The sequence below is a fragment of the Pseudophryne corroboree genome, chromosome 1, assembly GCF_028390025.1.
Source record: "Pseudophryne corroboree isolate aPseCor3 chromosome 1, aPseCor3.hap2, whole genome shotgun sequence".
NCBI classification, from domain to species: domain Eukaryota; kingdom Metazoa; phylum Chordata; class Amphibia; order Anura; family Myobatrachidae; genus Pseudophryne; species Pseudophryne corroboree.
The window spans coordinates 561,112,681-561,127,712 of record NC_086444.1 but is presented as its reverse complement, the minus strand read 5'-3'; the positions used below and the strand labels follow the sequence as shown (position 1 = coordinate 561,127,712).

General features: G+C 44.6%; 2 protein-coding genes across 4 annotated transcripts in view; one reads left to right on the top strand and one right to left on the bottom strand.

Annotated features, from left to right (window-relative positions):
• Positions 1–8,721, top strand: part of NIPSNAP3A (nipsnap homolog 3A) — a 126,681-nt gene extending 117,960 nt beyond the window's left edge. For both annotated transcript variants that reach the window (XM_063920426.1, XM_063920416.1), the window contains one exon: positions 8,457–8,721. In XM_063920426.1, coding sequence (XP_063776496.1) covers positions 8,457–8,533 — 77 coding nt within the window. In that variant the 3' untranslated portion in view covers positions 8,534–8,721. The remainder of the gene's footprint in view (positions 1–8,456) is intronic.
• Positions 8,722–11,318: 2,597 nt separating this feature from the next.
• ABCA1 (ATP binding cassette subfamily A member 1) overlaps positions 11,319–15,032 on the bottom strand; it is a 146,748-nt gene continuing 143,034 nt past the window's right edge. For both annotated transcript variants that reach the window (XM_063914150.1, XM_063914151.1), the window contains one exon: positions 11,319–14,245. In XM_063914150.1, the coding sequence (XP_063770220.1) occupies positions 14,105–14,245 (141 nt within the window). In that variant the 3' untranslated portion in view covers positions 11,319–14,104. The remainder of the gene's footprint in view (positions 14,246–15,032) is intronic.

The following is a 15,032-nucleotide window of genomic DNA, read 5'->3' as shown; positions in this document are numbered from 1 at the left end:
CCCTGTCGATTTTCTTCCAGAAAGAACTGGCTTCCCTGCCTGAAGTTCAGACTTTTGTCAAGGGAGTTGTGCATATTCAGCCTCCTTTAGTGCCCCCAGTGGCACCTTGGGATCTCAATGTGGTTTTGGAGTTCCTGAAATCACATTGGTTTGAACCACTTAAGACTGTGGATGTGAAATATCTCACGTGGAAAGTGGTCATGCTGTTGGCCCTGGCTTCGGCCAGGCGTGTGTCAGAATTGGCGGCTTTGTCCTATAAAAGCCCTTATCTGATTTTCCATATGGATAGGGCAGAATTGAGGACTCGTCCTCAGTTTCTCCCGAAGGTGGTATCAGCGTTTCACTTGAACCAGCCTATTGTGGTGCCTGCGGCTGCTGGGAACTTGGAGGATTCCAAGTTACTGGACGTAGTCAGGGCCCTGAAAATTTATGTTTCCAGGACGGCTGGAGTCAGGAAAACTGACTCGCTGTTTATCCTGTATGCACCCAACAAACTGGGTGCTCCTGCTTCTAAGCAGACTATCGCGCGCTGGATTTGTAGCACTATTCAGCTGGCGCATTCTGCGGTGGGACTACCGCAGCCTAAATCTGTAAAAGCCCATTCCACAAGGAAGGTGGGCTCATCTTGGGCGGCTGCCCGAGGGGTCTTGGCTTTACAACTTTGCCGAGCTGCTACTTGGTCAGGGGCAAACACGTTTGCAAAATTCTACAAATTTGATACCCTGGCTGTGGAGGACCTGGAGTTCTCTCATTCGGTGTTGCAGAGTCGTCCGCACTCTCCCGCCCGTTTGGGAGCTTTGGTATAATCCCCATGGTCCTTACGGAGTTCCCAGCATCCACTAGGACGTCAGAGAAAATAAGAATTTACTCACCGGTAATTCTATTTCTCGTAGTCCGTAGTGGATGCTGGGCGCCCATCCCAAGTACAGATTGTATGCAATACTTGTAAATAGTTATTGTTACACAAATCGGGTTATTATTGCGAGCCATCTGTTCAGAGGCTCCTTTTGTTATCATACTGTTAACCGGGGTTCCTATCACGAGTTATACGTGTGATTGGTGTGGCTGGTATGAGTCTTACCCGGGATTCAAAATCCTTCCTTATTGTGTCAGCTCTTCCGGGCACAGTGTCCTAACTGAGGCTTGGAGGAGGGTCATAGGGGGAGGAGCCAGTGCACACCAGATAGTCCTAAATCTTTCTTTAGATGTGCCCAGTCTCCTGCGGAGCCGTCTATTCCCCATGGTCCTTACGGGGTTCCCAGCATCCACTACGGACTATGAGAAATAGAATTACCGGTGAGTAAATTCTTATTTTTCCGACAAGTCGTGTATTTCGACAATAATTGAATAGACACCTAAGGCTTTATGTGCACATAATATAATGATTTCCATCTCTCCTCTATACCGTTTTTGATAGCATAGGAGAAACAGAACCTGACTGATGACTCTTTTGACATACATTGGTACACTGCACATGGCTGTCTTTGCAAAAGCAATGACAAAAAAGGGATGATGGGAAAGTAGATGTGACACTTCATCTCGGCTCTCAAAAATGGAACGTGGGAGAAAATAAGTTAACCGTACACAAGGGCTTACACTTATTCTAAATAAACAGTGTAGCAGAGCGCTTGAAACTATGTAAAAAGGAGTGTGTTTGTAAATTGATTGTGACCGGTTGTGAAAATGAATTTGTTACAATGAAGGATCGTGCAATACCTGAAAGAAAAAGGGGAGTTAGTGAATGTGTTACAGCCCTTTTGCAAGTGTGCTGCAGTCTCCAGGTGTTTAAAATGAAGGGGTTCCGTATCTGCTGTTTTCGGGAGGCTTGTATAGAGAGTCCCGGTCACCTAACTATCCCTATACTACCAACCTTGTATTGAAGATGACGTCCGTCTTCCTCCGGCTGGTTCCCCCGCTCCGACTTGCTGCTTTCTCCGGCCGCTGTTCACTTGCGGCGCTTGATAACTAATTAATGTCCCGGTCTGTGAGGCGGCTTTAGAAGAATCCAGCAGCGTGCTGGGAATGCAGGTTAGAGTGAATGAAAGTATTTTTGGAGTCCGTAAAAACAGCGCTTCCTCCAACGCGTTTCAGGCTACAAGCCCTTAATCATGGATGATCATCCATGATTAAGGGCTTGTAGCCTGAAACGCGTTGGAGGAAGCGCTGTTTTTACGGACTCCATAAAGACTTTCATTCACTCTAACCTGCATTCCCAGCACGCTGCTGGATTCTTCTAAAGCCGCCTCACAGACCGGGACATTAATTAGTTATCAAGCGCCGCACGGCGCAAGTGAACAGCGGCCGGAGAAAGCAGCAAGTCGGAGCGGGGGAACCAGCCGGAGGAAGACGGACGTCATCATCAATACAAGGTTGGTAGTATAGGGATAGTTAGGTAACCGGGACTCTCTCTATACAAGCCTCCCGAAAACGGCAGATACGGAACCCCTTCATTTTAAACACCTGGAGACCGCAGCACACTTGCAAAAGGGCTGTAACACATTCACTAACTCCCCTTTCTCTTACGTCCTAAGTGGATGCTGGGACTCCGTAAGGACCATGGGGAATAGCGGCTCCGCAGGAGACTGGGCACAAAAGTAAAAGCTTGAACTAGCTGGTGTGCACTGGCTCCTCCCCCTATGACCCTCCTCCAAGCCTCAGTTAGATTTTTGTGCCCGAACGAGAAGGGTGCATGCTAGGTGGCTCTCCTGAGCTGCTTAGAGTAAAAGTTTATTTTAGGTTTTTTATTTTCAGTGAGTCCTGCTGGCAACAGGCTCACTGCATCGTGGGACTAAGGGGAGAAGAAACGAACTCACCTGCGTGCAGAGTGGATTGGGTTTCTTAGGCTACTGGATATTAGCTCCAGAGGGACGATCACAGGTTCAGCCTGGATGGGTCCCGGAGCCGCGCCGCCGGCCCCCTTACAGAGCCAGAAGAACGAAGAGGTCCGGTGAAATCGGCGGCAGAAGACGTTCCTGTCTTCAACTAAGGTAGCGCACAGCACTGCAGCTGTGCGCCATTGCTCTCAGCACACTTCACACTCCGGTCACTGAGGGTGCAGGGCGCTGGGGGGAGCGCCCTGAGACGCAATAAAAACAGAAATACCTTAGGATGGCAAAAGAAATACATCACATATAGCTCCTGGGCTATATGGATGTATTTAACCCCTGCCAGTTTTCCAGAAAAAAGCGGGAGATAAGGCCGTCGTGAAGGGGCGGAGCCTATCTCCTCAGCACACAAGCGCCATTTTCCCTCACAGTTCCGCTGGAAGGACGGCTCCCTGACTCTCCCCTGCAGTCCCTACAGAATCAGGGTAAAAACGAGAGAGGGGGGGCACTATTGGCAGCTAAATTATAAACAGCAGCTATAACAGGGAGTAACACTTATATAAGGTTATCCCTATATATATATATATATATATATATATATATATATATATATATATATATATAGCGCTCTGGTGTGTGCTGGCAAACTCTCCCTCTGTCTCCCCAAGGGGCTAGTGGGGTCCTGTCCTCTATCAGAGCATTCCCTGTGTGTGTGCTGGGTGTCGGTACGATTGTGTCGACATGTATGAGGAGGAAAATGATGTGGAAGCAGAGCAATTGCCTGTATTAGTGATGTCACCCCCTAGGGAGTCGACACCTGACTGGATGGTTGTATTAAAAGAACTACGTGACAATGTCAGCACTTTACAAAAAACTGTTGACGACATGAGACAGCCGACAAATCAATTAGTGCCTGTCCAGGCGTCTCAGACACCGTCAGGGGCGATAAAACGCCCGTTACCTCAGTGGGTCGACACAGACCCAGACACGGATACTGAGTCCAGTGTCGACGGTGAGGAGACAAACGTAATGTCCAGTAGGGCCACACGTTACATGATCACGGCAATGAAGGAGGCATTGAACATTTCTGACACTACAAGTACCACAAAGAAGGGTATTATGTGGGGAGTGAAAAAACTACCAGTAGCTTTTCCTGAGTCAGATGAATTAAATGAGGTGTGTGATAAAGCGTGGGTTTCCCCCGATAAAAAAGTGCTAATTTCTAATAAATTATTGGCACTATACCCTTTCCCGCCAGAGGTTAGGGCGCGTTGGGAAACACCCCCTAGAGTAGATAAAGCGCTCACACGTTTATCTAAACAAGTAGCGTTACCGTCTCCTGATACGGCCGCCCTCAAAGAACCAGCGGATAGAAGGCTGGAAAATATCCTGAAGGGTATATACACACATACTGGTGTTATACTGCGACCAGCAATCGCATCAGCCTGGATGTGCAGTGCTGGAGTGGCGTGGTCGGATTCCCTGACTGAAAATATTGATACCCTGGATAGGGACAGTATATTACTAACTATAGAGCATTTGAAGGATGCATTACTATATATGCGTGATGCACAGAGGGATATTTGCACCCTGGCATCAAGAGTGAGTGCTATGTCCATTTCTGCCAGAAGAGCGTTATGGACGCGACAGTGGTCAGGGGATGCGGATTCCAAACGACATATGGAAGTATTGCCGTTTAAAGGGGAGGAGTTATTTGGGGCCGGTCTATCGGACCTGGTGGCCACGGCAACGGCCGGAAAGTCCACCTTTTTACCCCAGGTCACCTCTCAGCAGAAAAAGACACCGTCTTTTCAAACTCAGTCCTTTCGTTCCCATAAGTACAGGCGGGCAAAAGGCCACTCATTTCTGCCCCGGGGCAGAGGAAGAGGAAAAAGACTGCACCAGGCAGCCTCTTCCCAGTAGCAGAAGCCCTCCTCTGCTTCTGCCAAGTCTTCAGCATGACGCTGGGGCTTTACAAGCGGACTCGGACACGGTGGGGGCCCGTCTCAAAAATTTCAACGCGCAGTGGGCTCACTCGCAAGTGGACCCCTGGATTCTGCAGGTAGTATCACAGGGGTACATACTGGAATTCGAGACGTCTCCCCCTCGCCGGTTCCTGAAGTCTGCTCTACCAAAGTCTCCCTCCGACAGGGAGGCAGTTTTGGAAGCCATTCACAAGCTGTATTCCCAGCAGGTGATAATCAAGGTACCTCTCCTACAACAGGGAAAAGGGGTATTATTCCACGCTGTTTGTGGTACCGAAGCCGGACGGCTCGGTGAGACCAATTTTAAATCTAAAATCCTTGAACACTTACATAAAGAGGTTCAAATTCAAGATGGAATCACTCAGAGCAGTGATGGCAAACCTGGAAGAAGGGGACTATATGGTGTCTCTGGACATCATAGATGCTTATCTCCACGTCCTAATCTACCCTTCTCACCAAGGGTACCTCAGGTTTGTAGTACAAAACTGTCATTATCAGTTTCAGACGCTGCCGTTTGGATTGTCCACGGCACCTCGGGTCTTTACCAAGGTAATGGCCGAAATGATGATTCTTCTTCGAAGAAAAGGCGTTTTAATTATCCCTTACTTGGACGATCTCCTGATAAGGGCAAGGTCCAGGGAACAGTTAGAAGTCGGAGTAGCACTATCTCAGTTAGTGTTACGTCAGCACGGGTGGATTCTAAATATTCCAAAATCGCAGCCGATTCCAACGACACGTCTCCTGTTCCTAGGAATGATTCTGGACACAGTCCAGAAAAAGGTGTTTCTCCCAGAGGAGAAGGCCAGGGAGTTATCCGAGCTAGTCGGGAATCTCCTAAAACCAGGCCAGGTGTCAGTGCATCAGTGCACGAGGGTCCTGGGAAAAATGGTGGCTACTTACGAAGCGATTCCATTCGGAAGATTCCATGCAAGAACGTTTCAGTGGGATCTTCTGGACAAATGGTCCGGATCGCATCTTCAGATGCATCAGCGGATAACCCTGTCGCCAAGGACAAGGGTGTCTCTTCTGTGGTGGCTGCAGAGTGCTCATCTACTAGAGGGCCGCAGATTCGGCATTCAGGATTGGATCCTGGTGACCACAGATGCCAGCCTGAGAGGCTGGGGAGCAGTCACACAGGGACAAAATTTCCAGGGCTTGTGGTCAAGCATGGAAACATCTCTTCATATAAACATTCTGGAACTAAGGGCCATTTACAATGCCCTAAGTCAAGCAAAACCCCTGCTTCAGGGTCAGGCGGTATTGATCCAATCGGACAACATCACGTCAGTCGCCCACGTAAACAGACAGGGCGGCACGAGAAGCAGGAGGGCGATGGCAGAAGCTGCAAGGATTCTTCGCTGGGCGGAGAATCATGTGATAGCACTGTCAGCAGTGTTCATTCCGGGAGTGGACAACTGGGAAGCGGACTTCCTCAGCAGACACGACCTTCACCCGGGGGAGTGGGGACTTCATCCAGAAGTCTTCCAAGAGATGGTAAACCGTTGGGAAAAACCAAAGGTGGACATGATGGCGTCCCGTCTCAACAAAAAACTAGACAGATATTGCGCCAGGTCAAGGGACCCTCAGGCAATAGCGGTGGACGCTCTGGTAACACCATGGGTGTACCAGTCAGTGTATGTGTTCCCTCCTCTGCCTCTCATACCAAAAGTACTGAGAATCCATAAAAAGGAGAGGAGTAAGAACTATACTCGTGGTTCCGGATTGGCCAAGAAGGACTTGGTACCCGGAACTTCAAGAGATGCTCACGGAGGACCCGTGGCCTCTACCTCTAAGAAAGGACCTGCTCCAGCAGGGACCTTGTCTGTTCCAAGACTTACCGCGGCTGCGTTTGACGGCATGGCGGTTGAACGCCGGATCCTGAAGGAAAAAGGCATTCCAGAAGAAGTCATCCCTACCCTGATAATGTTTCGCGGTTACATCCTTCCTGGCCTTTATCACCGCATTTGGCGAAAATATGTTGCGTGGTGTGAGGCCAAAGAGGCCCCTACAGAGGAATTTCAACTGGGTCGCTTCCTACATTTCCTGCAAACAGGACTGTCTATGGGCCTAAAATTAGGGTCCATTAAGGTTCAAATTTCGGCCCTGTCGATTTTCTTCCAAAAAGAACTGGCTTCAGTGCCTGAAGTCCAGACGTTTGTCAAAGGGGTACTGCATATACAGCCTCCTTTTGTGCCCCCGGTGGCACCTTGGGATCTCAATGTGGTTTTGGGGTTCCAAAAATCACATTGGTTTGAACCACTCACCACTGTGGAATTAAAATATCTCACATGGAAGGTGGTAATGCTGTTAGCCCTGGCTTCAGCCAGGCGTGTCTCAGAATTGGCGGCTTTATCTTATAAAAGCCCTTACCTGATTTTTCACACGGATAGGGCAGAATTGAGGACTCGTCCTCAATTTCTCCCAAAGGTGGTTTCAGCGTTTCACGTGAACCAGCCTATTGTGGTGCCTGCGGCTACTAGGGACTTGGAGGACTCCAAGTTACTGGACGTAGTCAGGGCCCTGAAAATATATATTTCCAGGACGGCTGGAGTCAGGAAATCTGACTCGCTGTTTATCCTGTATGCACCCAACAAGCTGGGTGCTCCTGCTTCTAAGCAGACGATTGCTCGTTGGATTTGTAGTACAATTCAGCTTGCACATTCTGTGGCAGGCCTGCCACAGCCAAAATCTGTAAAAGCCCATTCCACAAGGAAGGTGGGCTCATCTTGGGCGGCTGCCCGAGGGGTCTCGGCTTTACAACTTTGCCGAGCAGCTACTTGGTCAGGGGCAAACACGTTTGCTAAATTCTACAAATTTGATACCCTGGCTGAGGAGGACCTGGAGTTCTCTCATTCGGTGCTGCAGAGTCATCCGCACTCTCCCGCCCGTTTGGGAGCTTTGGTATAATCCCCATGGTCCATACGGAGTCCCAGCATCCACTTAGGACGTAAGAGAAAATAAGAATTTACTTACCGATAATTCTATTTCTCATAGTCCGTAGTGGATGCTGGGCGCCCATCCCAAGTGCGGATTGTCTGCAATACTTGTATATAGTTATTGTTACAAAATTCGGGTTATTATTGTTGTGAGACATCTTTTCAGAGGCTCCTTCGTTTATCATACTGTTAACTGGGTTCAGATCACAGGTTGTACGGTGTGATTGGTGTGGCTGGTATGAGTCTTACCCGGGATTCAATATCCTTCCTTATTATGTACGCTCGTCCGGGCACAGTATCCTAACTGAGGCTTGGAGGAGGGTCATAGGGGGAGGAGCCAGTGCACACCAGCTAGTTCAAGCTTTTACTTTTGTGCCCAGTCTCCTGCGGAGCCGCTATTCCCCATGGTCCTTACGGAGTCCCAGCATCCACTACGGACTATGAGAAATAGAATTATCGGTAAGTAAATTCTTATTTTTTCTTTCAGGTATTGCACGATCCTTCATTGTAACAAATTCATTTTCACAACCGGTCACAATCAATTTGCAAACACACTCATTTTTACATAGTTTCAAGCGCTCTGCTACATTGTTTATTTATCCATTTTTATCTTACAGAGCAGCTAAAGCATAGAAAATCCCAGGCACAGTGCGGATTTTATCAATCATTCACATCTTACACTTATATTCTGCCTTCTGTCTTTATTTCAGTACGGGAAAGCGCAAGATTTCTGGAATCACAGAGAAACGTGCTTCTGGTTCCAGCTTCATTCTCCCCACTAAAGTAAATCCTACCATTCATGTTGTGTATTAAATGGTACAGATATGTCAGGAGTGGACATGTATTATGTGTCAGTGAAGCTTTTCATTATCTATTAAATGTGTTTGAGTTGGTTACTTTAAAACCTCTTCAAAATTAAATATATTTCATTTCTTGATGTATGCTTGAAATAAATTTCTTGAAAAATTTAGCAAAGATTGTTTTCTCTGTTTTTTTTTTGTTGTTGTTGAAAATGTTAGCATCTGCTTTGACTCTGGGATGGAGAATGATATTGATTGGATGTAACCTTTGCTGTGACCGTGTGTACTGGCCTCTACACAGTGGATGTGGCCAATCTTGTGACTGCACCAGTAAAGGAAGGAGTGCAGTTGAAACTAAATGGGAACCAGTTAAATAGTTGTACAGTATTAGTTATTTTGGGGCCTAGGTATTTATAATCACACACTGCCACAATTATTAACAATCTATTTTACGATGAATCTTTTTATTTTTAATGAATATATCCATGCAATGTACTAAGTGCCACTCACAGGGACAGCGGTAGCTATAACCAGTGTTCCCATGATTTTTATCCCTGGCATTTTGGAGTTTTTTATATTTCTGAAAGATGACTCCGGTGAATCTGACACTGTGCATGCGCACATTGTCGGTTCCCGAAATCAGAGTGGGCGGAGGGTGTAGGTGAGGGATCGGAAGATGTCCCTCCTGCTGCTATACCTCCATAGGCTTAATGCAGTGTATTCCATCTGAAGGTGATGTAAACTAATAGGGCCATACTGTGAAAACCTTAATTTGTCAGAGTTTGCTCCATAGGGGTCAGAACGCAGTGGCCATTGATGATACTGTTGATATTAATGTTTGCATCTGTGAAATCTCCTGCATTAGGCTATTAGTGCTGTACATAGCAGTTACACATGCAAGTATGCAGAAACTGCAGTTTCACATACAGGGCCTGATTAAGGTTTCCTTTTGCCCTAGGCTAATACAGAAGTGGCAGCTCCCACCATTTTTTCGCTCATATTCAGCTAAAAATCTGTAATTATGCATTAAAATTTACCACAGATTCAATCATTGTTTGCTGATACAAATTGTGACAATAATACAAAATGATACATTAAATCTAGTCGTCAAACTCACCGTTCAATGGTTTCTGTAGCACATAAAGGTAGCCGGCAGCATGAGCGATGCTGTTTGCTGCAGGTGCAGTCTGTGTTCTTAGCCTCTTTTCGTGAGATGTGGTAATCTCGCGAGCCCAAGCTGAGAGTAAGTACCACACTAGGGCAGCTAACCGCATCGGATTTGCTGTTAGCTGTCTGCATATCTGAGCCTGGGTGTTAGTGACATAGTCCACCCCCTTGAAACCAGGGGCGGTCCCGATGACATTGGTGATGACGGAAATGAGTGTCGCCGCTTAAAGGTAAAACAAATTAATCTATTGTGCCGGCACTGCGCCTCCCCCAGGACCCAGCGCTCCAGGCTGCAGCCTGATCAGATAAGGCCCTGTCTACATAATTTCATGGAAAAAAGTTGCTTGAAAAAGAAGTCCGTTGACATCCTGAGAGGCTGCATTTCCAGGACTGTTGGTTTCATACACAAAGTGGCTTCCTCTAGTTTGTGTATGTCATGGGTCGTCTTCAGTCAAGTGACAATGGAAAGCTATAAAAAGATGCAATGCAATACCTGTACTGTTATGCTTTATAAGTGATACATTTTCTTAAGAAGTATATTTTCGTTTGGTAGCTCTCCTGTTATGGTATTATGGGGATAATGATCCTCGCCATCTTACAGTTTTGTAGCAATCCCTGACCCTGTCTCCTCCCAATATTGAGCAAGGTGCGGATACCACAACCACCTGTTCCAGAACTCTGTCAGGAATACACCCGATGTGGCCTTTCTTGTGACATTGATGTGGTCATTTGGTTAATTAAGGAGGTCATTAGTGAAATGCACTTGACGTGGAGCATCTTGATTTTACACCTGTGCACCTTGGTGGTTCACACAGTGCACATCGGGAGACTCCTCCACAACTAGAAGTGCACCTCGGTGCGTAGCGGTGACAATATGTGAACAAGCTCACTGTGCATAAATAGGTATAAATGCTGCATGAAGGCCACTCTGCTGTCACTTTATAACTATTCCTAAATCTTTTGGGGGGTTTCTGCCAAAATACTGCTTGGTTTATAGTGATTATGGATTAAATATGTCCTGAGAGTGAGGGGACATTCCATGTGGCTTTTTGTTTTTTTAAATTAGGTATACTGGGGTAAATTTATTAAGGTGTGGGGTTTTTTTTAGAACTGGTGATGTTGCTCATAGCAACCAATTAGATTCTAATTAATTTGTATCTGGCTGCTTCTAGAAGATAATAGGTTCTAAAAAAACTCCCATCTTAGTAAATTTACCCGTGTGTCTAGGAATGCTAACGTGCAATTGGAAGGTGACAATGTGTCCCATTAAAAGTATAGGGCAAGATCTAATCTGTCTCCCTACTAAATGTGCCACCCATTACAATAAATATGCTCCACAAGATACATCTAGGACCACTGATGTGTACACTGCATGCTTTGTAACCAGCATCTTTATTCCACTGAATTCTGGTGCAAACTTGTTCTGTACCACTGCATGTGCTGCCATTTTGCTCCATAAACGTATAAGATTTGACAGAAATGTATGCTCACTCATGCACATATATCTACTTTGCATCTAAGAGGATTCTGCACGGCATCTTGGCCATATAACACTCCGTTAATGGAACATGCATCATAAACTTGGATTATGTAAGTACTCAGAGCTCTGGAAATAGTGACATTTAATCTACTGGTATGGGGACAGATCATTACATAGCATTTATATTGACGCATACAGGAACAAACTGCGCTCTCATGAAATCACAAAATGTATAACAAATTTATGAGGTGTCACAGTTTTTATTTTTTTATTTTACATTACGTGACATAATACAAGGTAATTAACAAAGAACTAGGTCTATACTTTTTTTTTAATACTTAAACAGTTAATGACAATACAAAATTTTCAGTCTCGGAAATTTCAACTGAAGAATTTAACTTACTATCTAATATATTGTAAAACCTTTTATTTTCTTTCTTGTTTTTGCAACGTTAATGAGTATTCCAGTGCAAAAATAGATCCCATTAAAGACAGCGTAAAGTGCTTGGAATGAAGGACCAAACAGAATGAAACACAATGCATGTAAAACCTCACACGCGAGAAATGTTTATGATTAGGGGCTACTACACGGATATGCATACACACATGTACATTTCCAAAATGCCATATATGAGACAATCCGAACAATGTGGGCTTTGTGGCACATGATGTCTGAAGGATCTCACTGTAAGTAAATTGTATAAAAGTAAAATTACAAAATGGGCCTGCTTAAACTGAAATCCAGAAAATACATTTTAGGAAAAAGCTGGAGAAATTATGCCAAAGTAATATATTTTAGTCATACACTTAACAGGAAGTCACTGAAAAATCCAGGAAATGTGAACTACAGGCACAGATGTTGTAAACACACATCCACTGGCAGGTTGGTTCAAGTGTGGCACCAATGTGTGTATGTGTACAGTCTGCAGCAATCTGGATCAGTATGGAGTAGATATCGTTAACTTGGCACTGCAGCCATGACATAATGTAGGCACGTAGCACAAACTGCCAGTTAGGACCTACCCATGCCTTATGATACATTATCATCAAACATTAGTGGTATCGAGTAAGGCAGTGTTTGTATTTTTTCAAAAATCTCACTTTTTGTTTTGTGAAACATAGAAGGTGCAGGAGTTTATAATGCGTCTTGCATAGACTGAGGTAAAACATATACCAATTGCATTGCACAGTACAATGAAATTGTTCTTATACATTATATGAGCTTTGGGAAGGATAATTGACAAAACAAGTATTGAAACCAAGCTATTCCCTACAAAGACTGATGGCAACATTCAGCATTTCAACAACTACAGTAGCAAGGTAACATAGTTTACCTAAATTGGGATTAGTAATTGCCTTAGCACTGACCTAGTGAAAACATCCATCAGCACTGCATGAATAACGAAGGAGCTTGTATTGGGAATGAGAAAGAGGGGACATTTTTGGCTACATGAGAAGTAAAACATGAACAGAAGGACCAATGTAGCATCGCTGTACCTAGCAGGCATCCCAGCTGTCTACCTGCAGCGTCTATATAGCATCTTGATGGTACATTTGTATTTTAAATCCTGGAATAAAATACTTGTGCTTCTAACTTTACTGCTACGGTAATACTAAGAAATATGACCCAGTACAGAGCTAATGCATGTAGGTGACTATTTCACAGTAGCATATTATAGCAAACTTAACCAAAATAACAAAGATAAGAAGGGCATACAGAGGAAAAAATCCTTATAGAAAATGTGACTTTTCACTGAGATGTGTATTTATAGAAATCCATCTACAAATCGCCTTCCATACAGCATTCATACCTAAGCCTCTCTATCGGCTTCAGATTAAATGCTTTGGCCTGTTACATAACATGCACTCTACAGTTCCATTATCCTTGGAGCACATTTGGATTTGTACATTTTATAAACTCTACCTCACAAGAAGAAGTAGCCTGAAACCGAAGTATCTGCTTTGCAATTTGATTAAAACAAGACAAAGGGAACAAAGATGTTACTTGAGGTTCCATAACCCAACTAGTACTAAAGACCGTAGAAAAAATGCAAAAAATAATACCACAGGACAGCTGTAACAATGCTACCAAAGCAGCTTTAGGAACACGGACAGTTAGAAGTAGCAACATTTCAAACAAAATAGTATATTGTACTTTGCATCTGCACATGATAATCTGGGGCCTGCCATTCTTTCTAATAGTGTGAAAAAATAAATCTCTAAACCATTTATTTGAGATAGAATTACAAATGCCAGGTGTAGTCTGTCTATCAATTTTACACTTGCTGTAAATGTCCCATTTTCTTATTTCTGCTGTTGGCAACACAAGTACTGTAGGAACCACTACAAAATGGCAGACTGAGCAGTAAAGCCCATATGGTTGCCTCATTAGCGATGACAATATAACCTGCACCGCATAGAAATATTACAAGGTATTAAAGCTAGTCCTTCTGGGCAAACCACGTTTAAATCACCTGACATACATGTAGAAGCCCTAAACATTAATAAATAGTCACTAGTCATGATTTGTCAGTGGTAAGATTGTGGTGATCCTGGAAGAGAATACAATAAACAATATAAAAACATGTACATAACAGCCATTGTCTTAAACCCACTTTTGGGCAGGATCCAGTGGGTGCAACACTACACATTGTCATACTGTTGGCTTCTAGGTTCAAGTCTTCTACTTGCGTACAGTACAACAAGGCAACACGAGAGGCACGGCCTCTTTTATGGAATTGTGTCTGTCATTGCATTGATTTGCATTGCATTGAGTGGTAAGCTCTAGCTGTCCAGTATACGATGCCTCCCTACTTGGGTCCTAGTGACCTGACTTCCTGGCATTCACGTCCCATCTGCAGCCAAGGGAGGTGTTTCACAAAACTCCTCTGTGCTTCTCCAGGTTGGCTTGTCACACGCAGCTTTCTTTCACCTTTTCGTCCTGAAGAAAAGATGTCAATTGAGACATATCTACTACAGTCTGGTTTTTGTGCAACGACAAATCCTTCAAAAGATCGTCATCACTTTGGTCCTTGGCAAAGTTAACAAACACCTGTGAAAATAAAACAGACCATGTTCCTTGTTACTTTCAAATGAAAACTCTTTAATTCTATGATATGCCTTCTTGTGTATATAGAAAGCCATTAAGCATGAACATGTATATTTCTTCTATCTAGGTGGTGTTTTGCACCCTCCCATTCCCCCTATGTCCAGAGGCCCCTCTTACAAAATAACTCCCCCCATTGGCAATACACCCCCCAGTCGTCTTAAATCCTAATAATAGTGCTCCCCCCCCCCACACACACACACCCTTAGTAGCATAAAAAAGTGGATTTTGGTGCTTAACAGTTAAATTCTTTTCTTTGAATCCATAGGGGTCACTGGAATACTCTTGGGGATAAGGACAGTGCGATAGCAGAGATAGGCACATTTAATTATTTAAATATGTAACCCTCCTCCCCCTCCATACTCCCAAGATGCCTCAGTGTTTTTTTGCTGGCCCGAACAGGAGCGAAAGAGAGGATGAACAATGGAGCATTACATATAACATTAGAACATAACGGACAACTATAAAGTTGACACACTAACAGATAACAATCACCGTAACATTCAATTGACCCCTATTGATTCAAAGAAAAGGATTTAACTGGTAAGTAACAAAATCCATTTTTCTTCTTCATCCACTAGGGGTCTCTGGAGTACTCTTGGGATGTACCAAAGAAGTTTGTGGGTGTCAACTGACCGTTTTCAGGGAGTGTCTGGAAAAACGCAGCGTGTCTATGCGTTAGCAGGGAAGGTTTCTGACGTCATTTCCGGTCCTGGACAGGCTGATGTGATCA